The 24958-nt window shown below is 39.2% G+C and overlaps 15 protein-coding genes across 15 annotated transcripts; 7 read left to right on the forward strand and 8 right to left on the reverse strand.

The window, feature by feature from the left end:
- Nucleotides 1-201: 201 nt before the first annotated feature.
- On the forward strand, nucleotides 202-885 carry ISY1 (Isy1p; the record flags this gene model as incomplete). Its single annotated transcript, XM_002497384.1, has 1 exon — nucleotides 202-885. The coding sequence occupies one exon, from the start codon at nucleotides 202-204 to the stop codon at nucleotides 883-885; it is 684 nt and encodes a 227-aa protein (XP_002497429.1).
- A 1254-nt stretch (nucleotides 886-2139) lies between these two features.
- Nucleotides 2140-3000, reverse strand: ZYRO0F05368g (uncharacterized protein; the record flags this gene model as incomplete). The annotated part of the gene is made up of 1 exon (XM_002497385.1): nucleotides 2140-3000. One exon carries the CDS (start codon nucleotides 2998-3000, stop codon nucleotides 2140-2142), a length of 861 nt encoding a protein of 286 aa, XP_002497430.1.
- A 2976-nt stretch (nucleotides 3001-5976) lies between these two features.
- Nucleotides 5977-6837, reverse strand: ZYRO0F05412g (uncharacterized protein; the record flags this gene model as incomplete). Its single annotated transcript, XM_002497386.1, has 1 exon — nucleotides 5977-6837. The coding sequence occupies one exon, from the start codon at nucleotides 6835-6837 to the stop codon at nucleotides 5977-5979; it is 861 nt and encodes a 286-aa protein (XP_002497431.1).
- A 317-nt stretch (nucleotides 6838-7154) lies between these two features.
- ZYRO0F05434g (uncharacterized protein) lies at nucleotides 7155-7853 on the forward strand (the record flags this gene model as incomplete). Its single annotated transcript, XM_002497387.1, has 1 exon — nucleotides 7155-7853. The coding sequence occupies one exon, from the start codon at nucleotides 7155-7157 to the stop codon at nucleotides 7851-7853; it is 699 nt and encodes a 232-aa protein (XP_002497432.1).
- An 826-nt stretch (nucleotides 7854-8679) lies between these two features.
- Nucleotides 8680-11133, reverse strand: GTA1 (Gta1p; the record flags this gene model as incomplete). Its single annotated transcript, XM_002497388.1, has 1 exon — nucleotides 8680-11133. The coding sequence occupies one exon, from the start codon at nucleotides 11131-11133 to the stop codon at nucleotides 8680-8682; it is 2454 nt and encodes an 817-aa protein (XP_002497433.1).
- Nucleotides 11134-11387: 254 nt separating this feature from the next.
- IES6 (Ies6p) lies at nucleotides 11388-11882 on the reverse strand (the record flags this gene model as incomplete). The annotated part of the gene is made up of 1 exon (XM_002497389.1): nucleotides 11388-11882. One exon carries the CDS (start codon nucleotides 11880-11882, stop codon nucleotides 11388-11390), a length of 495 nt encoding a protein of 164 aa, XP_002497434.1.
- A 1070-nt stretch (nucleotides 11883-12952) lies between these two features.
- On the forward strand, nucleotides 12953-14119 carry GLY1 (threonine aldolase GLY1; the record flags this gene model as incomplete). Its single annotated transcript, XM_002497390.1, has 1 exon — nucleotides 12953-14119. One exon carries the CDS (start codon nucleotides 12953-12955, stop codon nucleotides 14117-14119), a length of 1167 nt encoding a protein of 388 aa, XP_002497435.1.
- A 575-nt stretch (nucleotides 14120-14694) lies between these two features.
- Nucleotides 14695-16176, forward strand: FRD1 (fumarate reductase; the record flags this gene model as incomplete). The annotated part of the gene is made up of 1 exon (XM_002497391.1): nucleotides 14695-16176. One exon carries the CDS (start codon nucleotides 14695-14697, stop codon nucleotides 16174-16176), a length of 1482 nt encoding a protein of 493 aa, XP_002497436.1.
- A 154-nt stretch (nucleotides 16177-16330) lies between these two features.
- Nucleotides 16331-16834, forward strand: TCA17 (Tca17p; the record flags this gene model as incomplete). Its single annotated transcript, XM_002497392.1, has 1 exon — nucleotides 16331-16834. One exon carries the CDS (start codon nucleotides 16331-16333, stop codon nucleotides 16832-16834), a length of 504 nt encoding a protein of 167 aa, XP_002497437.1.
- A 17-nt stretch (nucleotides 16835-16851) lies between these two features.
- On the reverse strand, nucleotides 16852-18510 carry ZYRO0F05566g (lipase ROG1 family protein; the record flags this gene model as incomplete). The annotated part of the gene is made up of 1 exon (XM_002497393.1): nucleotides 16852-18510. The coding sequence occupies one exon, from the start codon at nucleotides 18508-18510 to the stop codon at nucleotides 16852-16854; it is 1659 nt and encodes a 552-aa protein (XP_002497438.1).
- A 226-nt stretch (nucleotides 18511-18736) lies between these two features.
- Nucleotides 18737-19441, reverse strand: ZYRO0F05588g (uncharacterized protein; the record flags this gene model as incomplete). Its single annotated transcript, XM_002497394.1, has 1 exon — nucleotides 18737-19441. The coding sequence occupies one exon, from the start codon at nucleotides 19439-19441 to the stop codon at nucleotides 18737-18739; it is 705 nt and encodes a 234-aa protein (XP_002497439.1).
- A 709-nt stretch (nucleotides 19442-20150) lies between these two features.
- On the forward strand, nucleotides 20151-21317 carry ZYRO0F05610g (serine/threonine-protein phosphatase; the record flags this gene model as incomplete). Its single annotated transcript, XM_002497395.1, has 1 exon — nucleotides 20151-21317. The coding sequence occupies one exon, from the start codon at nucleotides 20151-20153 to the stop codon at nucleotides 21315-21317; it is 1167 nt and encodes a 388-aa protein (XP_002497440.1).
- Nucleotides 21318-21549: 232 nt separating this feature from the next.
- On the reverse strand, nucleotides 21550-22134 carry ZYRO0F05632g (2-oxo-4-hydroxy-4-carboxy-5-ureidoimidazoline decarboxylase; the record flags this gene model as incomplete). The annotated part of the gene is made up of 1 exon (XM_002497396.1): nucleotides 21550-22134. One exon carries the CDS (start codon nucleotides 22132-22134, stop codon nucleotides 21550-21552), a length of 585 nt encoding a protein of 194 aa, XP_002497441.1.
- A 225-nt stretch (nucleotides 22135-22359) lies between these two features.
- Nucleotides 22360-22962, forward strand: RDI1 (Rdi1p; the record flags this gene model as incomplete). Its single annotated transcript, XM_002497397.1, has 1 exon — nucleotides 22360-22962. One exon carries the CDS (start codon nucleotides 22360-22362, stop codon nucleotides 22960-22962), a length of 603 nt encoding a protein of 200 aa, XP_002497442.1.
- Nucleotides 22963-23117: 155 nt separating this feature from the next.
- RBS1 (Rbs1p) lies at nucleotides 23118-24590 on the reverse strand (the record flags this gene model as incomplete). The annotated part of the gene is made up of 1 exon (XM_002497398.1): nucleotides 23118-24590. The coding sequence occupies one exon, from the start codon at nucleotides 24588-24590 to the stop codon at nucleotides 23118-23120; it is 1473 nt and encodes a 490-aa protein (XP_002497443.1).
- Nucleotides 24591-24958: the final 368 nt, after the last annotated feature.

Raw genomic sequence — 24958 nt, forward strand, 5'->3', positions numbered from 1 at the left:
TCAAAAAGACCAAGCAATGAATTTGAAGGCCGTAAAACGATTAGATGACTCTTAAGAGAGTGAATTTAACAATATTATGCCTTTGAAGCTTCGAACTGTGCTGTTTAGTAGATCGCGAAACTTTTCAAGAAAGCCGTCTGTTGATAATATTAGAGGCGATGAGCACTAGTAACAGAGGCTGGGAAAAAGGCTATTCAGAACATGTCTAGAAACGCTGAGAAGTCCAGCTCAGTGCTGGTGAGATACCAAGAACTCCAGGCGGAGGAATCTGGTGGATTTAAGGACTTTTCCAGATACAGAAGGCCCAGAAGAGTTGCATCTGTAAGAAACTTGAAAGATGCCCTAGAATGGAGGGCACAAGTGGCTAAAGAGATTTCAGACAAGATCACAAGGATTTACGATCCATCACTGAATGAATGGCAAGTGGAGGAACTCAATGATCAGTTGAACGAGTTGGTTAAGGAGAGAAATCGATGGGATTGGCACATACAGAAGGGTTTAGGAGGTGCAAAACCAAGGAAAAATGGTACAGTCAGTGGGAAATTGATTGCAGGTAAAAGGTATTTTGGTAGAGCTTTGGAATTACCAGAGGTTCAAAAGATTTTAAAGGAGCAGGAAGAATCAAAGAAATCTAATCGAGAGTTGGTCAATACAAGATTAATACCAAATGACTATAACGACGACTATTACGGCACGATAGAAGACACAACTGAGCTCAAGCAATTTGAATCCAGCTGGACCCCGGTGCTTCGAAAACACTACGGTAAGAAGGATGCGGGTGCTGATCAATTAGAGAACGATACCCATATACCGGATCAAAAAGAAATGGAAAGGTGGTTAGTGGAAAGAAGGAAACAGAAGTTACTAAAGGAATTAAGATTTTAATACTTTAATGAATGACAAAAGGTTATATTAATATATATATAAATATATTATATTATCTATGCATCATGGCCATGGGGGAACCAGTAGAGTTGCTATTATGTTCCAACAACAGCTCTTCAAAAGTACCCACAGATGCAATTTATAGTGATTTGCTCAATATTTGATGGAGGGAAATAGCAGTCATTCTAGGAATATATTTTTCGACGGTAAGCATTGTTTAGACTTTTACAAGACTTTCTTTGAGCCTCTTTCCGTTGGCAATGTTTCTTGGGAATACTGCGAGTTGAAAGAAATTGTCGAGTTTACACAACCAAATGTAGAGTAAGAAGAGAGACAAATAAATCGGATTTTTTACCTGAGAGTGACAGTGTATAGTATCTCAAAATATGTTAGCATCACACGTACTGCTACTGGTGGTCCCTGGGAGTACTTATTTCCTGTGGAGTAGTTCTCCTTACTAAGTTTGTTGCCCTTTGGTCAAAGATAATCTATAAGGACAGTAATCAGGAAAAAAGGAGAAATAAGGTTTAGAATTGACGGTCCTAAGTTTAATTAAAAATCCTTATTTGTAAGAACTCATCTCTGTAATTACCTGTGGAGAGTTTCTTTGATAGCTATCTCCAGATTGACGTCCATTGCATTTAGTGGTGATTTTATGTTCCTCCAAAGATTATATCATTCCAATGAAGCTTCAAAAGGTAGGCGAAGTAATTGACAGAATGAATTTCTGTCTATTATAATAACTACCACACCTGGTGTGAACTTGGGGCAATGGAACCAAACAGTATGAAAATGAATCAGCATTTACAAAATAGAGACGCCAGCGACGGGGGTAAACGTGGTAATTTTTTCGGTGGAAATCAAACCTTTCACTTTTTTGAGAGAGTTAGAAGCTTTTGTTTACGATATGGATGTGGTTGGACCAAGAAGTTACTCGAGCCTCTTTTCCCTAGCCAGTTGTTACTTTACCATGACCTGGACTGTATTGCTACGGATGCGCTTAGAGCGTGTGAAGCTCTTTTTGATTAGATCAATGTTGCCTTAGAACATAAAGAATTTACCGGCTAACAACGGCCTCTCGATTCTCTGTCAATAAAATCTTCTTTGGTCATGAGTATTCAAGGACATAGATTTTGAAGAGTTTTAGCCAAAAAATAGAACCATGACTGGAACCGAGGGCTTTTGACTGTCACACCACAGAAACCCAGAAGAAATTAGCTCTTAATGTGCTTTTTATCTCCTATGAAAAACATACTATTGAGGGGTAGGGAATGAATTAAAAATGGCACGAGAAATCAGCAAGACAAGGAGGGCCAGGGCCATGATCATAAAGGATGCGACCTCTATTGTCCCCAAGTAAAGCATTGAGGTGTTGAAAATACTACGAGATTTCTCGAAAATATCATCTCTACATCCATCTTCCTCTGCCGTATATGATAATTCACCAAAGTTTTCAACGCTTTCGTCATAATTTGCAACTGCTCTCTCAACTAGCACCTTATTTGATGGATTTTTCCAAAAATTCCTGTACATCTTCCCCTCGCAGTAACATCGGATGTCGTAGGTCTGACGCTCTATTGGTTTTACTAATTCTCTCACAAAAAAGCGCATACAATGCCCCCCACCGTAAAAAACGGAGTAATGATATCCTTTCTCTTCAGAAAAGTGATTAACTCTAGATGCAATTCTCCGCCAAGCTACTGGATCCCCAGTCAGGTCCATTTCACCGACTTCTTTCAATAACTTTTGGAGCACTTTTGTCTCAATATCAATTTTTTTCCTATGGTAGATGAAGTTCATAAAAAACACAGTAAAGCATAGGAAGTAATGAATGATCATCCATAAAGGGGAAAATATATCTGAGAGTTTTGTTTCAAGTTGATCATCATAAAAGCCGCGCAGACTAGAGTACGCCAACAGTACAAACGATGACGAATATGCAGCGGAAAGAGGAAGGATAATGTCGGATATCCATGTTTTCTCGAAGAAATATGGGGCAAGGAAGTATGTCAACTTTCCGCCAGAACTGTCCTCTGGTAATTCTATTTCCTCCTCTTCATACATCTGTACACACTTTTCTAAATCCATTTCACTTTCGTCGCTTATCATACTCATATTGTCTTGTTGGTTAAATACACCATTGCTGTCGCGAGTGTCAGTTTGTGTCTGAATTGCCGCCTTTTATATATTTTTCACTCCGGATTTCTTCCGCCCTTGATTGTCTCCTCCCCGCGGGGCAACTCCATGCAGAAGAAACTTGAAAGTGTCAAAATGATAACATATAGATAAGAAAGCGGTAGACAGGTACTTCAAAGATCAATTTTGAATCTCGAATCAGAGCTCTGAAGAATTGCCTTATGTCTGGTGTGTCGGCACCTTCTTTCACTTTGCTTACCCTTTTTTGTTGATAACATATAGTGCCGCCGGTTTGTCATCTGAGACATGTTCGAGTGTAAACGCTGGTTAGTTGTCTATATATTATATATATAAACTAGATACATGTGTACAGCCATTGGGTTGAATAAATCCTTGAGGTATCGAGAAAAGTGCGCACGAGGTCAATTCCGTAACAGAAACAGTCTTCAAGAAGCAATGTCGTATCCTTATCAACTTAACGCTTACGCTAATAAGGCAGACTTGCTTCACGAACACAAGGGCAAGAAACTGTCGGAGCTACATCAAGTTTTCAGCAGCGGTTCAGTTGGAATGGAGGTTGTATAGAGCCCTTAACGTGGTACAAACAGTAGAATACGTATCTATTTCTGATTAAGCTAGTGTCTTGGGAGGAATTGAAGAAGTGCCTAAAAGCCTTTTGATCTCAGGAGTATATACCCGCTCTTGTTTTGCAACGCAACATTTTGACAGGATTGCTTCTCATATATATCTACTGTCAATAGGGAAGGACATTAGCAGATGATATATACGTATAGCTAACACGAACTTTGTTCGGACTTGCATCGATTGTTACCCATTGTTATCACGAATTCCTTTTTCTGCAATCTTCGTCATGTCGCTCCCATGACGATAAAAATCTGATCTCGTTTCTCATAGCAACTCAGGAAACTATTCACTACATACAACAAAGGAGTTCAAACAAGAACAAACATGGAATCCGATAAAGAATCTCAAAGCCCGTATTACCCAAACAACTCTTCAAGAGTGACTTTACATGGTCGTTTTATGAAATATCCAAGCATCGCTCCCCTCAGGTGATCTCGTGTCTATGCCTGGTCGCTGGATGGGTAGTAGCTCAGACGAATTTTATCTATAAAAATATGCTTGTCAGCGCCATGGTTGCCGGTATTCTCTTTGGATATGCAGTTGTATTACCTTTTGTATGGTTCAGCTATTCGAAATGGCACCTCAAGAATATGATAGAATTGGTTCAGCAAGTGTAGGAATCGAATCCTGGTCTTGATATTGAAAAATGGGACGAAATTGCGAATAGATTGAACTCTTCCTTTTACCAAGAGCATATCTGGAACACGTCTCACTTTTTTTATGATGGTCAACATGTTCAACGTGTGTTCAAGGATAATGTTTTAAAGCCATATCTCGAAGGGAAATTTGAAGATATTACCGATGCTGACAAGACTCAATCAGCAAGGTGTTATTTGCAATCACTAAATGAGAAGTTTGAACTATTATTGAAGGACAATTTGCCGGAATGTTTTCTAAATTCTGAACTACCGAGAGACACTCATAGAAACAAATTCTTCTTTTACCGAGGATATTTGTAATGGGATTCTTAGTTTGTTGGTATCAGTTTGTGCCTCTGTTAAAAATCGTAACTGCATTTGACCTAAAATCATTCTTTCCTTTGATTGATATCATATATTGCCAGTATATGTCCTAGATATTCCAACGATTCACCATAGCTGGGCATATCCAAAGATGAATACAATGCAAGCAATCACATTTTTGGCAATAATAACAAAAGTTAGTCCTGGAAAAGAACTGGATAAATGGGATCAGATAACCAAGTATACGAATCAATATTTGACTGGGGGAAATAGCGGCCATTCTGGGAATGTATTTTTCGACGGTAAGCACTGTTTAGACTGCTACCAGGATTGCTTTAAACCACTTTCCGTTGGAGACAGCTTGGTTGATGGAGAGTTGAAGGAAATTGTTGAGTTTACACAACCAAATGTAGAGTAAGAAGAGAGACAAATAAATCGGATTTTTTACTCAACCTGAGAGTGGCACTGTATAATATTTCAAAATATGTTAGCATCACACGTACTGCTACTAATGGTCCCTGGGAGTATTTAATTCCTCCGGAGTAGTTCTCGTAACTAAAAATACTGCCTTTTGGTCAAATATAATCTATAAGGACAGGAATCAGGAAAAAGAAAGATAAGGTTTAGAATTGACGGTCCTAAGTTTAATTAAAATCCTTATGTGTATGAACTCGCCCCTGTAATTACTTGTCGAGAGTTTTTCCGATATCCATGTCCAGATTGACGTCCATTGCATTTAGTGGTAATTTTATGTTCCTCCGAAGATTATATCATTCCAATGAAGCTTCCAAAGGTAAACGTAATTGACAGAATAAATTTCTGTCTATAATAATAACTACCGTTCCAGGTGTGAACTTGGGGCAATGGGACCAAACAGTATGAAAATGAATCAGCATTAACGAAATAGAAATGCCAACGACGGGGTAGACGTGATATTTTTTTCGACGGCAACCAATGATTTCACTTTTTTGAAAAAGAGTTTAAACCTCTGGTTTCCGATAAGGATGTGGTTGGACCAAGAAGTTACTCGAGCCGCTTGTCTCTGGTCAGTTGTTACTTCACCACGACCTGGATTGTATTGCTGCGAATGCGTTCAGAACGTGCGAAACTCCTTCTTATTAGATCGATGTGGCCTTGTAACGTTAAGAATTTACCTGCTAACGACGACCTCTCAATTATCTGTCAATAAAATCTGCTTTGGTCATGGGTATTCAAGGACATAGGTTTTGAAAAGTTTTAGCCAAAAAAATAGAACCATGACTGGAACCGAGGGCTTTTGACTGTCACACCACAGAAACCCAGAAGAAATTAGCTCTTAATGTGCTTTTTATCTCCTATGAAAAACATACTATTGAGGGGAAGCGAATGAATAAAAAATGGCACAAGAAATCATCGAGATAATGAAGGCCAAGGTCATAACCACAGAGAGCGCTACTTCTATTACCACCAAGTAAATCATCGAGGTGTTGAAAGTGTTGCGAAACTTCTCGAAAATACCACCTCTACATTCATCTTTTTCTGCCGTATGTGATAACTCTCCAAAATTCTCAACGCTCTTGTTATAATTCGCAATTGCTCTTTCAACTAGTGCCTTATTTGATGGATTTTTCCAAAAATTCCTGTACCTTTCTCCTTCGTAATAACACCTGATGTCGTAGGTCTGACGCTCTATTGGTTTTACTAATTCTCTCACAAAAAAGCGCATACAATGCCCCCCACCGTAAAAAACGGAGTAATGATATCCTTTCTCTTCAGAAAAGTGATTAACTCTAGATGCAATTCTCCGCCAAGCTACTGGATCCCCGGTCAGGTCCATTTCAGCCACTTCCTCCAATAACTTTTGGAGCACTTTGGTCTCAATATTAACCTTTTTCTTATCGTAGATGAAGTTCACAAAAAACACAGTAAAGAATAGGAAGTAATGAATGATCATCCATAAGGGAGAAAATACGTCCAAAAATTTCATTTCAAGTTGAGTATCAAAATAGTCACGTATACTAAAGTACGCCAATCGTATGGATGATGGCAATAGTACAATGATAAGAGGTAAGGTAATGTCCGTTATCCATGTTTTCTCGAAGAAATATGGGGCAAGGAAGTATGTCAACTTTCCGCCAGAACTGTCCTCTGGTAATTCTATTTCCTCCTCTTCATACGTCTGTACACACTTTTCTAAATCCATTTCACTTTCGTCGCTTATCATACTCATATTGTCTTGTTGGTTAAATACACCATTGCTGTCGTGAGTGTCAGTTTGGGTCTGAATTACCGCCCTTTATATATTTTTCACCCCAGACTGTTCCGCCCCTTGATTGTTTCTTCCCCGCGCAACAATTCCATGCAGAAGAAACTCGAAAGCGTCAAAATGATAAAATTGACACAAAGAGGTGGACAGGTAATTTGAAGGTCAATTTGGAAACTCTTTAATTAACTACTTTGTGGCATAAAATCCTAACTGTTATAAATTGTCAGTGGAAATCAAAATGATATTAACCGAATGAAGAAGGACGTCCCCAGAAAATTGGCATGTCCAACAAGAAGAAGAGTAAGAGTAAGGCCAGCGAGAGCCACAAGAGTGGTGGAAACAAGAACAGTCCTCGCGGAAAACACAACTCCCCCTCACTGCAAAGAGACAACAGTATCTCTGATCAGCAACGAAGCGAGAACGGCGGTACTGGCTCTAGAACATACGGGATCAAATTAGCCGCTCGCTTGTTCCACAACCCATTGTTTTCGAAAAGAGGATTTAAACATGCAAAAGAGGGATTAAAAATTAAGAGTTCAGATAACTCAATAAGCAAACTAAGGTTTACAGGCAGCATCTGTCTCTTCCTTTACCCTGTTTGGATGATAGCATACAGTATCGACGGTTTTTCATCTGGGGACATAAATAATAGTATGCATGCTTTTGTGTATGGCAGTCCACTATTAATTGCTGTTCCTTATTGCATACGCTACTTGGATGATGTCGATACATTGCTTTTAAGCATATTTGAGATTGGGGAGAAGAGTTTGCTCGGATATTTCGCAGACCCGGGGATCAGAGAGTTCCTCTTGACTGTTTTTGAGATTGCCGGGTTCATTTATCAATGCGTGGAGGGTAGACAAACTCGTTCGATCTTTATATGGGGAATTCTTGGTTTTACTTGTTATCTCCTAGGAAATGCTTTGCTAATCTTGAAAAGAAAGAAAAGGCCAAAACCGGTAGTGGTTGACTCGGCGTGAGTTTCTAATTTACACCTTGCCATAAAATCAGTATTTTATAAGCATGCGACTGTACGACGGAAGTGAGCTTACATTACCACCGGTTTATCATCTGTGGGTCATGTTCGGGTGTAAATGCTAGTCAGTTGTCGATAAATAGATTATACGTATAACCATCGAGTTGAATAAATCCATGAGGTAGCGATAAAAGTACGCATGTAGTCATTTCAGCAGCAGACACAAATTTCAAGAGGCATTGTCGTTTCCTTATAAACTTAACGTTTGTGCGAATAGGGCAGAATTGCTTCACGAATGCGAGGTCAAGAAGCTGTCGGAGTTTCCTATGTCAGGTGGGAATGACATTAAGTCTTAAGCAACGGTTCAGTTAGCATGGCGGTTGCAGAGTGCCCTCAGTGTGGTAGGATATGAGCTATTTCTCATTAAGCTAGTGTCTTGGGAGGAATTGAAGAAGTGCCTAAAAGCCTTTTGATCTCACGAGTATATACCCGCTCTTGTTTTGCAACGCAACATTTTGACAGGATTGTTTCTCATATACTTCCACTTTCAAGCGAGAAGGACATTACAAAGGTGTATATGTATAGGTAACATGAACTTTGTTTGAACTTGTTATCTATAATTATCTATTGTTATCGGGAATCCCTTTTTCTGTAATTCTCCTTATTTCGCTCTGATGACGATAAAAATCTGATCTCATCTCTCATAGCAACTCAGGAAGTTCGCGCATGACGATATGACAAGCACAGACATGGGCCTCGGTGAAGAAACTTAGAAACTTGATTATTACAAAACCTTAGAAATTGAGAGAGAACTCGCGGTTGAATTTATTTCATGTGGATGCTACACCATTAGTACTTCCATCTTCATTGTTGTTGCCTGACATATTGTTTATAGTACTAGATGGTTCTGGCGACGTAGCATGACCAGAATGCCAAAGGAAATTAAAACGAGATGCAAATCGACCTTGGGATTGAGGTGGATTGGTACGAGCACGCATGGGATCATCAGGGTGTGACATTAAGGTTGCCCCTAAGTTGTTATTGACGCTTGAAAAAGAGTCTGAATGACCCATGGGTGTGGAATCACTAAAACCTGTGCCTGCCATGGAAGGAGATGAAGGTCCCAGAGAACCACCACCATATGATAAAAGCGATGGTGCTGTAGGTTTTGTATCCTTTCTAGCACTAGTTCTTGTAGTTTGATTAGTCCAGTAGTTATCGAGTTGATCTGTAGTAAAACCCTTAGAATAACCACTAATGCTATCGGGGGAGTCAGTTTCGTCATAAATCATGTCTCGTAAACCAGAGATTAAATGGCTTGCATTGTCGTATTCAAATGGTTGATCCAATTCAGATTGCAGTTGCCGTTGTGGGGATTGTCCTTGTAGTGGTGCAGGTGCATGCAACTCATTCTGAGTTGGTTCAGTGGCCCAGGAAAAAGATTGCACAGGAGTTGGTGAACTCATCAATAAAGAAGGATCTGCATACGCTTGAGAGCCACTAATTTGTGGTGATAGTAAAGAACCATTGACTAAAGATGGATTGCCCAAAGTGGGTCTCGTAGTACTTGCTGTTGCGTTAACGGCTACTGTCACCGGCGACACCGTTGCCGCTCTACCTGTTATATGAGGATCTTCACTTGCATAAGTAGAAGGATTGTGAAGTACCAGGTGATGAGGGTTAGAAGATGAAGGAGTTGGAGGTTGTGCTGCTACTGGCACATCGTTAGGAACAGATAGATGGGTCATTGGTGGTGAGCTGAGAGCAGGTGATTGCTCGTTCAAAGTAATCGTAGAGGCAGCATTGGAATTAGAATTTCTAGAATCTGAGTTCTTTTGAGCATAGGGTTGGACCATAAGACTCGCCCTCATCTGTCTATTGCTTAAACTTATATCTGTGAACATCGCTTCTAGTGTCTCTAAACGTTTAACCATTCTAGTTCTCGAAACTTTCCACTTATTATCCAACTCTTGATCCAATTTTATCTGTTCTCTGATTAAATTGACCAATTGAGAATTCGAATTGATTCTACCTAACATTTCTTCACCCACAGGCGTTAATTGACCAGTTCTTTCTACTGTTTGTTCGTTGATTTTTTTCAAAAGACCTTGAAGAGACACAACTTCTTTTGCAGTCAAAGAAACATCAGAAGGTGCCGGTGCTTCCATAGCCGCTGATGCCACCTGTGGAGTCAGCGTCGTATTATCCATGCTTGCATTAGAAGTCGATGATTTTTTCAAAGTGTTAAGTCTTTTATTATCTTCCTCTTTTACAGATATGTCACCCTGCATACTCTTTATCTTTCCTGTTAAATCTTCAATATTCGATTGAACCCTTTTCATGGCATGAGAAAAATCTCTTCTAAAAGTATCGCCGTTCAACTGTTGCGATTCTTCCAATGACCAACTCTGCATATCCTTCTTCATCTTTGCAATCTTTGATTTGGATTGATCGATGTTTTTCTTCAATTTTTCCAGTTTCAAGTCGTATAATAATTTGGAATTTTCCAAAGATTTAATGGTAGATTTTAAAGATTTCCTTAAATCGATTTCATGAGACCAATGCGTTTTCAAATTCTCTAATTCTAATTCCCATTGTAATTTAGATTCTTGGAAATCTTGCAAAAGTGAAGATTGTTGTGATAAAACATCATGTAGATCTTCTTGAGCACAAATTAAAATTTTCTTCAAATCTTCTATGGAAAAAGATTCTAAATCCTTCAAAGTGGTTAGGTTAGCGTACGCGGGTTGTACCGTCGATTGGTTCGATTCTGTTACTTGTGAATTTGACAATGACGGTGAGTCCACTTGTGATAATGTGGTTAAAGTGTTTTTCCTCCATTCACCACTTTTCTTCACAGTTTGATGTGTATTATTTGATTTAGTCATGCAGTAAATGGAAGGTAGTTTATTCATAAATCCCATTCGGTTAACGGTAATGAAATCTAGTTGATGTTCAGTTTCAGGCTTCAAGCCTGTAATGGAACAACATGTATAGAGAGAATTGGGGGAATTGGGGAAAACTGCAACTTGTAAATTGTTCAAATACAATAAATAGTGAGATATAGAACTTGATGAAGACGGTGACGACCCACCCCTGACGGGTTCATTTTCCCAATGTATAGTAATAGAATCCACGTTTACCCTATCGATGGAAACTTTCGTAGCAGGAGGAGTCCTTATCTTTAGTGTAAGAACAATCTTACTAACTGGAATACCCAAAAATTTATAAAGACGGTAGCATAACCACAATATCGCTGAAAGTATGCAAAACGTGTAAAGCATGAAGAGAGAAGAAAACTGAGCACGTTCGGCTCTAATTCTTTCACTGTATTCGAATCGAGCCCTATAGGTCTAAGAAGAACCAAGCAGAGAACTCTTGATCTCCAGAACTTTTCAATATGATGAGCTTCTATGGGGTATGCATCTTCGATACTGAGATTGTACAATTTTTCACTTTCTTCCCCACTACGTAGTTTTCTACGTCGCGCCATCACCCGGACCCGCTATACCTAGAAGTAATATACCGTAATATCCAATCATTTCAATACGAAATGATCACCTCTGAGTTTTAGATATTCTTGATCCACACCTGGGGGCATTGGTTTGACGACCAATCGATAGACTTCTGAATTGCAGTAACGTAAATTGTTAACAGGAGATCTGTAGAGCCCCTTGAGTCCCGTAATATCACAGTATTTCTTGCAAGGTCTGAGAGATGGAGGTGCATTAACATTGAAATGGGTCACTTTGGGAATTGGTCTTGGTTTGCCATCTTGTTGTTCCTGTTGTTGTTGCTGTTGCAATACCGCATTTATACGTTTAGATTCATCTGTGAACAGCTGTCTCGATGATTTATGCCTTCTTGATGGTTTCCTATAACTTGATTTCTTAAAAGGGGACGGCACGGACACAAGGTTTCTGTTGTGCACAGATCTAAGGAATTCTAATCGTTCCACACCGCTGTTATTAACTGGCTTACTCATTGTCATTTTGATATCTCTTCTACTCAATGGACTTGATGAGTGTTGCATCAAGTTACAAGACCTTTAAAATCGGGCTGTAAGCCCTCGTTACCCTACCGAATGTTCCTATAATCGCCTAAGCTGGCACGAGAAGAGCTTATAGAAGGAAACAAATTCGTGGAAGAATTCGCACTACGGGTCAGAGAATACACTAGCTAACAATACTACAAGCACACCGTTATGCTTATCTTAGCCGCGACTAGCCCATGCCTTTCTTGTTTCGGCGCCAGCCTTTTTTGCACTTGCCCGTAATGCCGTCAAGATATATTTTCTAGCCCTATACAGAGTTCGACATTGAACATAAGCTTCTACTGAAGCCTCAGCGGGTATTTTGACAGATACTACGTAGGTCACGCGAAACTCACATGGCCATTCTTAGACCGATATCGGTCCTCGATTCTCCGGCAGGCACCGGAAATCCTTTTTTTTCTTTTTTACCCCTCCCTACCGGCCCCTCAGCGGGACTTTCCCAATCGGGATCCGCTCAATTATTTAGTACATATTTCCCAATTAGTTGATACATTTTTTAACATGAAAATTTTTTTCACTTTTCTTGTTTTTCTTCTTCCTTCTTTGCAGGCATCAGAAGAACAATTGTTCTTCTTACCTAAGGACACAGTGCAAAATAACAGTGCTAAAAACGCCCTCTTTAATAGATATTTCATTAAAAGAAGCCTTAACGACGGGGACTCTTCATAATAGGAAATTCAGCGCCGATTAAATGGCTATAATTTCACACCGTGGCTCAAAAAAAAACCAACTCTACGAACAAGTTAATTAGTCACATCGCGAACCATTAGGTGATTGCGTTGTTTTGCCCAACGATTGCATCTGTGAAGTGTTCACATTTCCTACTATATATTCATCTTGAATTGCAAACTTGTCAGTATTCGGTAACTTATCTCCTCTTCAACTTTGACTCTTGATCGACTTCTCCAAGATTCAATAATAATAGAGTTGACATCTCTGAAAAGAAGTAAGAATCAAAGGTTCGGTACAATAGTAATACCATTACTGCCACTACTACTAGCACACTGCTGAACAATCGATCAACAAACAACAATCAACAAAAGATAGTCATGGCTGATTTTGAGTTACCACCTTCGTACACTACTGCGTCGAATGATTTACGTTCTGACACCTTTACCACTCCTACTCCGGAGATGGTCCAAGCTGGGTTAGGTGCTTCCATTGGTGATGCTGTCTACCAAGAAGATATCGACACCATTAGATTGGAAAAGACTGTTGCTCAGTTGTCTGGTAAAGAAGCCGGGTTGTACTGTGTTTCTGGTACTCTTTCCAACCAGATTGGTGTGAGAACTCATTTGACTCAACCACCATACTCCATCCTATGTGACTACAGATCTCATATCTACACTCACGAAGCTGCTGGTTTGGCCATCCTATCACAGGCTATGGTGGTGCCAGTTATCCCCCGTAACGGTAACTACTTGACCTTAGAGGATATCAAGAGACACTTTGTTCCTGATGACGGTGATATTCACGGTGCTCCTACCCGTGTAATCTCCTTGGAAAACACTTTACATGGTATTGTGTATCCACTAGAGGAATTGGTTCGTGTCAGAGCTTGGTGTTTGGAGAATGACGTTAAGTTGCATTGCGACGGTGCACGTATTTGGAATGCATCTGTGGCTGGCAACGTTCCCATGAAGCAATACGGTGAATTGTTTGACTCAATTTCCATTTGTATGTCCAAATCAATGGGGGCACCTATGGGATCCGTCCTAGTCGGTGATTTGAAATTCATCAAAAAGGCCAACCACTTTAGAAAGCAACAAGGTGGTGGTGTTAGACAATCTGGTATGATGTGTGCCATGGCTCTATGGACCATTAACAACAACTGGAAGGCTAAGCTTCTACATTCTCACCAATTAGCACACGAACTGGCAGAATTCTGTATTGAGAAGGGCATTCCATTAGAATCACCTGCTGACACCAATTTCGTATTCATTAGCTTGTCTCAAGCCAAGATGGATCCTGATGTTTTGGTCAAGAAAGGTTTGAAATACGGTGTTAAATTAATGGGAGGTAGAATTGCATTCCATTACCAAATTAACAGAGACACTTTAGAAAAGGCTAAACAGGCAATCTGGGAAACCTTTGAATATGCAAAGGAAAATCCTTTCAATTCTGAGGGTGAAACCAAGATTTACCGTAGCGAATCTACTGAAAGGGTTGATATCGATGGTAAACCAATTCACGATATCAAGACCTACAAGTATTAGGCAAGGAAACGACAATTTCTTTACATTCATGAACTAAATTAATGACGTGGCAGTGTAGTTCAAAGGTTAATTTTAAATTTTTAATATTTCAAATGGGAGTTTTGATTTTATGGGTTTGCATTTCAATTTAATGGCATTTATTTAATCAACCGGTACATTTGAGGATCAATGGTTTTGATTCGCGAAACCACCCTATTGAAGAGGGACGAAGGTGATTGAGGGCTGACTCAATCGACCAAGAGGTTTGATTCTTTTGGTAGCAAGGCATTCATATTCTAAAGCTACGAAACTAGTAGAGTCGAGGATAAAAAGAAGATGCTATAAGCCTCCTTCTCGAGGAATAGTGGCTATCATGCAATGGTCCATAGTTCTATGTATTATCGTTCATAATGCGGCTATTGCCATCACGCAAGAATTCTATGCTCGTTTACGTGACTATTTCAATATGAATATATATGCTCACGCAGGCACACACCCACCAAGACACACACATAAGTATATATATATATATATATATAAAGGGAACCGCAAGAGAGTATATGTGGAACGTAAAACTTTGAAGATTACATTCTCGCATGTTTAGCATCCGTAAGAGACAAACCGTTGTCTGGGTACTATTATTCTCCCTAGTGATATATTGGAAACATCTCTTAATGGCTACTACAAGACCTGTTGTTATTGTCGGTACTGGTTTGGCAGGATTGTCAGCCGGTAATCAGTTGGTAAAGCACAAGATACCCGTAATTCTTCTCGACAAGGCATCCTCCATCGGTGGTAATTCTATCAAGGCATCTAGTGGTATTAATGGTGCTTGGACAGAAACTCAAAAGAGGTTAAATGTACAAGACAGTCCTGAGCTTTTCCTACAAGATACCATTAGATCAGCTAAGGGGAAAGGTGTTGAACCCTTGATGGAAAAATTGACAACAGACGCTGCATCTGCTATCCACTGGTTACAGGATGAATTTAAGCTCAAATTAGATCTGTTGATGCAAATTGGTGGTCAATCAGCCCCTAGAACCCATCGTTCATCGGGTAAATTGCCCCCAGGTTTTGAAATAATCCAGTCTATGTCAAAGGCTCTGCAAGCACAGGCTGAAAAGGACCCAAGTCTAGTCAAGATTTTACTAGAGTCGAAAGTTGTTGATGTTTCAGTCGATGGTCGTGGTAAAATCTCTGGCGTCGCTTATGAGGACTCTAAAGGCAATACTCAAAAGATTGAAACAGACAACGTTATCTTCTGTTCTGGGGGATTTTCACGCTCTAAGGAGATGCTAGAGGAATACGTTCCTCAATATACAAAGATTCCCACCACTAATGGTGAAGCAACCACCGGTGATGGTCAGAGAATATTGTCTAAATTGGGAGCTGATCTCATTGATATGGATCAAGTTCAATTGCACCCAACTGGTTTCATTGATCCTAACAACCGCGATAGTGCCTGGAAATTTTTGGCTGCTGAAGGTCTCAGAGGGCTTGGTGGTATCCTAATCAACCCTGCTACAGGTAGAAGATTTGTAGATGAATTACAGACAAGAGACTATGTTACTAATGTCATCAGAAGCGAATGTCCTAAGGATGACAACAAGGCCTATTTGGTAATGAGTGAAGCTACCTACCAAGAGTTTAAGAACAACATGGATTTCTACATGTCAAAGAACTTGTTAAGAAAAGTTACTATTGAACAATTGGTCAAGGAGAACAATTTACCCGTTACTGTAGCTGAATTCGTTCAAGAGTTAAAAGAATACTCTACTGCCAAGCAAGATAAATTCGGTCGTAGCTTGGTAATTAACACTTTTGGTGATCAAGTGAACCCATCTACTGAAGTATACCTTGGTGAAGTTACGCCAGTGGTGCATTTCACCATGGGAGGTGCCAAGATCAACCAACAAGCCCAAGTTGTGGGTAAGGACAATAAGCCTCTCGCTCAAGGTCTTTACGCAGCAGGTGAAGTTTCTGGAGGTGTTCACGGTGGTAATAGACTGGGTGGTTCGAGTTTATTGGAATGTGTAGTATACGGTAGGGCTGCTGCAAAGGATATTGCAGGCAAATAAGGTGTTACGAATTATATAAGAAATTCTCATGAATAAACTATGCTTTTTTTTTTTTTTTTTTTTAGTATGGTCCCTAGGTGGTGCAGGTATTTAAGCCTACAGTTGACAAATTTCACCATACGTAAAACTTGTATAATTCTAAGAAAATTGAATAATGGAGAAAGAAAGTGAACCATTGGAAGGAGAATCTGTCGGCAGTGAACCTACGGTGGCCTTGAAACCATGCTTTATATCACTTATAGATGAATTTGATAAACCGTTGTTGGTCTATGCACCTGGTCAAGATGAGAAAGAGGTGAATGAAGTACTTAAATACAACGTGTTTTCGAATATTTCCTTGGACTACTTCGACAGCCCATTGTTCGACTGGGTCTCATTAGAATCACAACCTACTGTTAAATTATTTTTTCAGTTGGAAGGTGTAGCTGTGTTTGGTATGTTGATAAAGCCTACCGGACTCAAGATAATCATTGGATTTCCTCAAGAAAGTTATAATAGTGAAGTTCATGAACAACAGATCCGTGAAATTTTCCAAAAGGTGCACAAAATTTATCTGAAAGTTAAATTAAATCCATTTATTAATCTATCTAGTGGTAGTAGCACTAGTCGTGAAGAAATAATTCAAAAACTAGAAGCTAAATTTAATGTCGAATTTTAACGATAAAGCATATGAGACTATGCGATTTGGAAACCTTTTTCTATCCAATGTTTGACGACAATTTTACCTTCGTCGAAGAGAGGCTCCTGCTGACGCACAACGGCACAGGCGTGTGTACATGGTGTTTTACGGATGTAAACTGGATACTTGCACCAGTGGATTTTATTCAAAGATTTAATAATATCCACTTGTCTTGGTGAAATGTCAAGATGCAAATTGTCGATTAATTCTCCCATATCAGGACCATGCCTCGAATTCAACTGTTCTATGGTTTGATCTTCCAATTCTCTTATACTGACCACCAATGAGTTATCATTCGATCTACTAACACCCTCACCCAGTGGTGATTCTTGCAAGAAACCTGCATGGATGTTTTTCCTCTCAATGGCATCATAAATACTTTCCATCAAATGATCTGCTTGATCGTTTAGGGACTCTCCCAACATGTTATAATTGTTTGGGTTCTGAGTTTGAATTGATCTCAAAGATGAAGAACCACTCAAACTTGGTCGAATGTTGATTAAATTATTATCACGATGACTGACATCACCAGCATCAACATCATCTGTATCATCGAAATCGTTTCTGGGAGTTTCAATGGCATCCTCCCTGGGGGATAATGGTACAGGATTTGAAATGGCAAAAAAATCTTGCAACAACTGTGTGGAATAATTGTTAAGAAATCTAGTGACTCTGACTGCAGATATTGTCATCTCCATACTCGATTGTGCAATTTTCCAAACTAATATCAACGGAGCTATAATACACAGATTGCAGATGACAACGATCCATCTACACAATTTAGCGAACCAATAATTCAAAAAGAAAAAATCCTGAAGTTGTTCGTCCTCATTGCTGTCAGAGCCACTGCTTTTCACCATTTCATCATCACCATTATTAGGAGATTGTATCTTTGAAATAACAATTGGTTGATCTCTATCAACTATAACGGTTTCATAACCCGGAATGTAACGGAACACATTAGCACCATTGAATTCATTGATATCGAAAAATGGATCGTTTAGTGAAATGCCAGCAGTCCACCAGGCGGTCCTTTTATCATTAATGACATTGGCATACAAAGTTTTGTTTTTGAAACTTTGTAACCCTTTGAAGAATACGGAATCCTCATGACTCATCAAATAGATTAGTGGTTCATCTTTAGCTTTCAATCCATGGTTACGAACACTATCTTTCAAAAAAATCTGTCTACCACTATTGCCAAGGAGCCAGGGAACCACTCCATTAAACACATTAACTGCAAAGTTTTTACCAGGTGCCAATACACCAACATGAGGTGTACAAAACGTAGTAAAATTGATCAGTTGAATACCTCTTTTCTCGAAGAATCCTCTCTTGTAGAGAAGACCGAGTGCATAACGAGCAATGAGCCCGCCTAATGAATACCCGACTAGTGAGAACTTACTAATCCGTGAGGACCCTTCAAAACTGTCAATCTTATGTGCGATCTCTTCTGCCACTCGAAATCCACAAACGTCAATACCGTCATAAGTACGAAACCCTTCGTTTAGCGTCGTTGTGTACACTAACAGTTGATTCTTCTCATCACACCAGTGTCTATCAGCATGTTCTTGAAGTACATCAACTATATAGTCAAAATGAGATGTATTACCCCACAATCCATGTACTAGCACTACCAAATGATATTGTGTCATAATGTTATGTCTATCAACTGTAGCAACTCTATAGCGTATTATAGTCTTCGAGATAATCTAAAGTTGGTACAACTAGCTATATTAAGGGTTCAAATTATTCCTTATATATCAGTTCTATTGCAATCAAGCGTAGTTCGGGCGCACAGAGATAAGAAATAAGCCCTGCATATGAATTTTTATCACTATATACCTTTAGAATTGCGTTAGAGTCTTTATAATTTAGCTATTACATATTTGTGCAGGATGAAAAACAGTTCTTTAACCATTCTGATGGATCTTGTCCATTCTGATGCTGCTGCTGCTGCTGCTGCTGTAGAGTGTTGAAATTGTAATACCGTCCTGATAAGTAGTCCGGAGGTATTGGTTTACCATAATACAACTGATAAACGGTATCGTCAGGTGTGCGCTCAACAAGGGTTACAGGTCTTGGTGTTTTTGGTGGGATTACAGCGTAGGTGGTCCTAGCAGTACCAGTAGCTATTGATTCTGCACAATCGGGTTCATAGTTTAATGAAAAATCATCATCTCCGCCATTACTGACTGTGTCTTCACCGCGATCAGCAGCGTTATCAACATTTGAACCTTTCCACCAATTTACAAATGAATCCATTACGTATGTACCACCACCATATCCGTATCCATAACCCTTTGATTGATCTTGTAATTTTGAAGTTTCCAACTGATAAGGGTGTGAGCCCTCAATTGCCATTGTAGTTCCTCTATATGAGGAGCCTGGAGGTTTCCATCGTATTAATGAGTCTTCCATCCTGTTAACAAATTCATTTTTTGGCGGCAAGACCCTTTCATCTTGCTTGGCTTTAACTAGTTCTCTAACCGTGGGGATATTCCTAGCGGGTAAAAAATTCTGTTTGGTAAGATCGAATGTCGGCTCATAGCTGGGCAATTCACAAGGTCTTAAATCGAGTGGCATTGTATGGTTTCCCTAGAAGCTTCCTGAACTCTATAGCATTATGTGCAAACCGTGCTTTTATTTTTATTTTTATTTTATTATTTTATTATTTTACTCTATTTTTTTTGTGACGCTTTGTCGTTTCTTTTTTCTGACGCCGACACATAAATAAGCGGCAAACCACAGCAAATAGAAGTCCAGCATATTAAAGTATAGCAAACTAGTACTAAATGCCCATTTTCTAGCATAAAGGAGTCCTTTTATCATTCCACCATTACCGTGTCTTTGGTCACATGACCAAATATAATCGTATGAGATGACTTATCTCTCACTCGTTACCCTGTCGAATTGTTTTGAAATTTCCCTTCTCATTTTATACAAGTTTCAACCCCTTTGAAGTAAGCAATTCAAACGGGACGACTAGATTCAAGGTCAAAAAGTAATCAATCAGTCAATCAACAATCAACCAATCAGTCAATTAACCATTTAAATTTGGTGTTTGTATCTCCATTTTGTTTTAACAGTTCAAAGAGAAGAAGAGGTGTAATTTGTAACTAGTCCCACACTGTTGACTTATCGTTTGGAATCTCGATAGTTTTTTACCCGTATTTTTTTCATTATTTAATTCCACTTTCTTCATTCAATACACGATCCATTTGAGTGTTTTGGAACCCATCTTCAGTCCCCTTTTGATTTGTTGATACTACATTTATCTTTATCTTGAGCCGGTATGGATATGGATTTGGATGTACCCATGCATGATGCCATTGAGGACCAACAATTAGGTCCAACGCTAGACGAAGATAGAGAAACTAACAGTGCTGATAACAGTGCTGGTAGTACGAATGCAGGAAATGTTGGTCAGACTCCTGGTTCATTAGAAATAGATGAAGTGGAAGACTTACACGATCCCGATTTCAAACCTGGTTCATCAGGTATAGCGGATCAAAAGTCGGCCAAACCATTGGAACTGACAAACTCAACTATTGACCAATTAGATAAATGGATCGAGTATTTGAGCAAATGTCAAGTTTTATCTGAAGAAGAAGTTGCACGTCTTTGTAAGATGGCAGTTGACGTTTTACAATTTGAAGAGAATGTTCAACCAATAAATGTTCCAGTTACGATATGCGGTGATGTTCACGGTCAATTCCACGATTTGATAGAGTTGTTTAAGATTGGTGGGCCTTGTCCTGATACTAATTACCTTTTCATGGGGGATTACGTCGATAGGGGTTATTACTCAGTTGAAACGGTTTCACTTTTAGTTGCGATGAAGGTTCGTTATCCTCGTAGAATTACTATACTGAGGGGTAATCATGAATCAAGACAAATTACTCAAGTCTACGGATTTTATGATGAATGTCTACGGAAATACGGTAGTGCAACCGTTTGGAAAATGTTTACAGATCTTTTCGATTACTTCCCCATTACAGCTCTGGTAGATAATAAAATCTTTTGTCTACACGGTGGCCTTTCACCAATGGTAGAAACGGTAGATCAAGTTAGAGAATTGAATAGGATACAGGAAGTTCCTCATGAAGGACCAATGTGTGATCTGCTTTGGTCTGATCCTGATGACAGAGGTGGTTGGGGCATTAGTCCCAGAGGTGCAGGTTTCACTTTTGGCCAAGATATTAGTGAACAATTTAACCATACAAACGATTTATCATTAATCGCAAGAGCTCATCAATTGGTAATGGAAGGTTATGCATGGTCTCATCAACAAAATGTTGTGACGATATTTTCTGCGCCAAATTATTGTTACAGGTGTGGTAATCAAGCTGCAATCATGGAAGTGGATGAGAACCATAACAGACAATTTTTACAGTACGAGCCTTCAGTTAGACCTGGTGAACCAACTGTGAGTAGAAAGACCCCAGATTATTTCTTGTGATATTTTGCCAGCATCTTTTCCATATTTCTCTTCCACCATTTTATTTTTAATTTGTTTTTTCTTACCGTTTTATCATTATCATTGTTATTATTATTGAACGAGAGTAAGGCTAAGAGTAAGAGAGTAAAATAAGGCTTCGATATACCAATTCATGTGTAACGTGCCTGGGATTATTATACAGGCGGTAGTAATTTTAAAATAAAAAAAAGCAAAATTAATTCAGAGATATAACTCACAATCGACTACTATTCTTGCGATAGCGATCTTGTGCAATGTTACAAAGTTCTTGCATTGCAGTACGCACTTCCTTGAACCAGTCATTTCCAGACGTAATTCTCGATTCCATAATTCTTATAATTTCCAACCGGGTCCTGCCATTGACAAACACTACAAACCTTAGTCCGGGGTAAACTTTCTCATATTCGTGGTTTAACTCAAGGAGTTTCTTTTGAATTTCTGGCGAATCTTGACTACTTTGTAGATTCTTCTGCTCCAGCATCGAGTGTGTAGAGAGCTGTTTCTTGGTTTCACCTAACCTTGGATGTGCATTCACTACATCTTCTAACAACTTTCTGCGGTTACCGGTGGAAGATGACGATGAACTGGCTTCCATTTCAACTTCAAGGCACACTTGTATAAGAGTTGATCTCACCAATTCGATAAATTCTTTGTAATTGTCCAATTCTCGGGCTCTTGGCATGAATCCATCGTCATCGACTGTCAGCCTGATTAAACCCTGGCAAGGTTCGAATAACTCATTCATTACCACCAATTGGTGGTCCTTGGAGGCATGGACAAAGTTCTGATACTGCATCATGGTTTTATGAGTCAAGATGCTACCGATAAAGAGCTAAACAATTTACCATCTACTGCTTATATATATATTTTAGGACCTGGAACCCTTCATATTCGCATTTCACCGGTTTTTGTTTGTTCAGTATCAACTAGCGTTTAAAAGGCTCGATCGATCTTGCTCTTTTACCACTTCTACAACATCTCATCGAACACACCAAGAGAGATATAAACACGTAGAAGTAGTACAATGGACGAATCAGAATTTCAGGGCGTTAGTGATGAACCCACTAACGATCAATACAAGGTTTCAGCCAAGAAGACCTTGGAAGAGTACAAGAACTTGGATGCTGAAGACGAATCATTAGCTAAATGGAAAGAATCTTTGGGTCTGAGTGCTGATGTCTTGCCATTGGAATATCCCGGTGATAAAAGGAAACTCGTCATCCAAAAGATTATGCTTTTGGTTGATACTGAACCCGAACCAATTGTGTTTGATTTAACCAATGAAACTACAATTAAAGAGCTGGCCTCGAAAAGGTACAAGATTAAAGAGAAATCCAATTACAAATTGCGCATTCAATTTAAAGTGCAACATGAAATTATTACTGGTATAAGATACGTCCAGTACATCAAGAAAGCGGGAATTGCCATTGACAAGATTGATGATCATTTAGGATCATATGCGCCAAACACAAAGACCAAACCCTTCTACGAAGTTGAACTACCGGAATCTGAGGCCCCAAGTGGATTTTTAGCAAGAGGTAACTACAGCGCGGTTTCCAAATTCATTGATGACGACAATACGAACCACTTAACCTTGAACTGGGGGGTTGAAATTACCAAAAGGTAAGGGAGAAGGAAAAGGTAACCACATTGAAGGGTTTGGGACATTTTCTCTTCCTTGTATTTTACTTTATCCATCGTTATCATTATTTTATAAAACTATTAGACTTTTAACAAAAAAAAAAAAAAAAAAAAAAAAAAAAAAAGTAAAAAAAAAAAAAATCATATAAGCTTTTGCATGTTCTCCGACAATTCATCAATTTCTGTAGCACCAGATTCCATCGTTGATGTAGAAGAATGACCTACGATTGTATCATCTTGGGAATTTTGTTTTTTTGAAGATCTTCTCGAGAAACTACTTCTCGAACTGTTTCTACTGTACTTTTGGTATCTCGGTCCATGAGATCTCTGTGGTGTCGAGAATTGTCTATACATCGTTGACGATGGTGGTGTAGGCGGAGGTGCTTGTGGTTGTCCATAGTGATATGGGAACGGGTATGTCATATACGGTCCTGGTGCTGGTGCTGAAGTTGGTGTTACACTTGCTTTTGGACCCATGGGACCAAATCCTGGTATTGGTTGATACATTACAGGTGCCATGTATCCATTGGCACCATCCACGGGGAAAGGTGCGGGATACATGATCGGAAATTGAGACGGTGGCTGGCTTGTATTGGCGGCAGCCATGGGCGGTGTTGGATACATGAAATAGGGCATGTGGTATTGAGGGGTTGTATTGGAAGAATTCCTTCTAGGATCGTTATCAAATGGATGGTGTTTCCTATGCCTTCTACCATTACCGTTTGCATTTCCATTGATATGACCATTCGTATAACCATTAGTATAACCATTTGTGTTACCATTAGTATAACCACTAGCATAACCACTAACGTAATCTTGTTGGCGGTGTGGTACCGTTTGGGAATTTGGCTCGTTTTGTTGCGTTGTCGCCTGATCGTTAAACCTATATCGTGAAGTCTCAAATTGGTACGGCTGTGGTGAGTTATTATCCGATGTCCCATTCTCTTCCTCATTATCGTTGTCGTTATCATCATCGTCATCACTGTTCTTCTTTGGTGTACTGAAAATTTCTTGCTTTCTCTGTTCGTATTGTTTTTCCTTTTCCAATCTCTGTTGTTCTAACGAAGCATTGGTATCTTCATCATTTTCTTTGTTATCAGCCCCTTGTTGTCCTGCTTCAGGTTTAATTACGTTATTATTATTGTTATTAGGAGTATCAGTATTAGTATCACCAATTTTGTCTGACTGACTTTGGCCATCTCGCCTTTTCAAAATTCGATATCTTTTATTATTAGTAGTATTGCTGGCATTAGTATTGGTACATCCGTAAGGACCCAATCCCATTGGTTGTAGATTTTGTAACAATGGCTTGCCTTGTATGTTTTCAAATCCGTCTCCTTTAAAGATAATAACACAGTTATCTTGAGTTCTCGCCAAGGCATGCTTTAAATTGTGGTATTCAGCCACTTGATGTGAAAGCAACCTATAGTAAGAATTCATAGGTCTCAATTCATAAGATTCCGCATTTGAAGCAACAAAAGAAGCTACTGAGTTTTCCAATTCAACGACAAATTGTCGATCGTGTGGCTTGTGGAAAAGTGCAGTGATCATTGCAGGTGTCAATCCTAAGCCTGTCAGGTCATTAAAACCACTTCCAGCAATACTACCCATCATTGTCTGGAAATATCAATCTCTAAAAATGCAAACAATATTCTTTCGACCTTTTTTGTCCAATCTCAACCGTTTCAATTCGAAGAAATTCGTAAGAGAAACAATTGAAATATCATCCAAGAACTAGCGACCGTCGATTGATCTTTGGTTAGATGTCGCTGGGCTACCGAAACCTCTGGTCGTATTTCAATGCTTTTATAGGCAACATTAATCCAGGTTCCTTTAATCATATGTTGATATCACTGCCCACGGAGCTGGATTCGGTTAAAGGCAACATAATAGGATTCTACCTTTAAATTAACTCTCAACAACTTGAAGGCGGAAGATAAGGAGATATTAGGTGGTATCTGTGCCAGATTCTGTCCGTGTTG

The sequence above is a fragment of the Zygosaccharomyces rouxii genome (assembly GCF_000026365.1).
Source record: "Zygosaccharomyces rouxii strain CBS732 chromosome F complete sequence".
NCBI classification, from domain to species: Eukaryota; Fungi; Ascomycota; class Saccharomycetes; order Saccharomycetales; family Saccharomycetaceae; genus Zygosaccharomyces; species Zygosaccharomyces rouxii.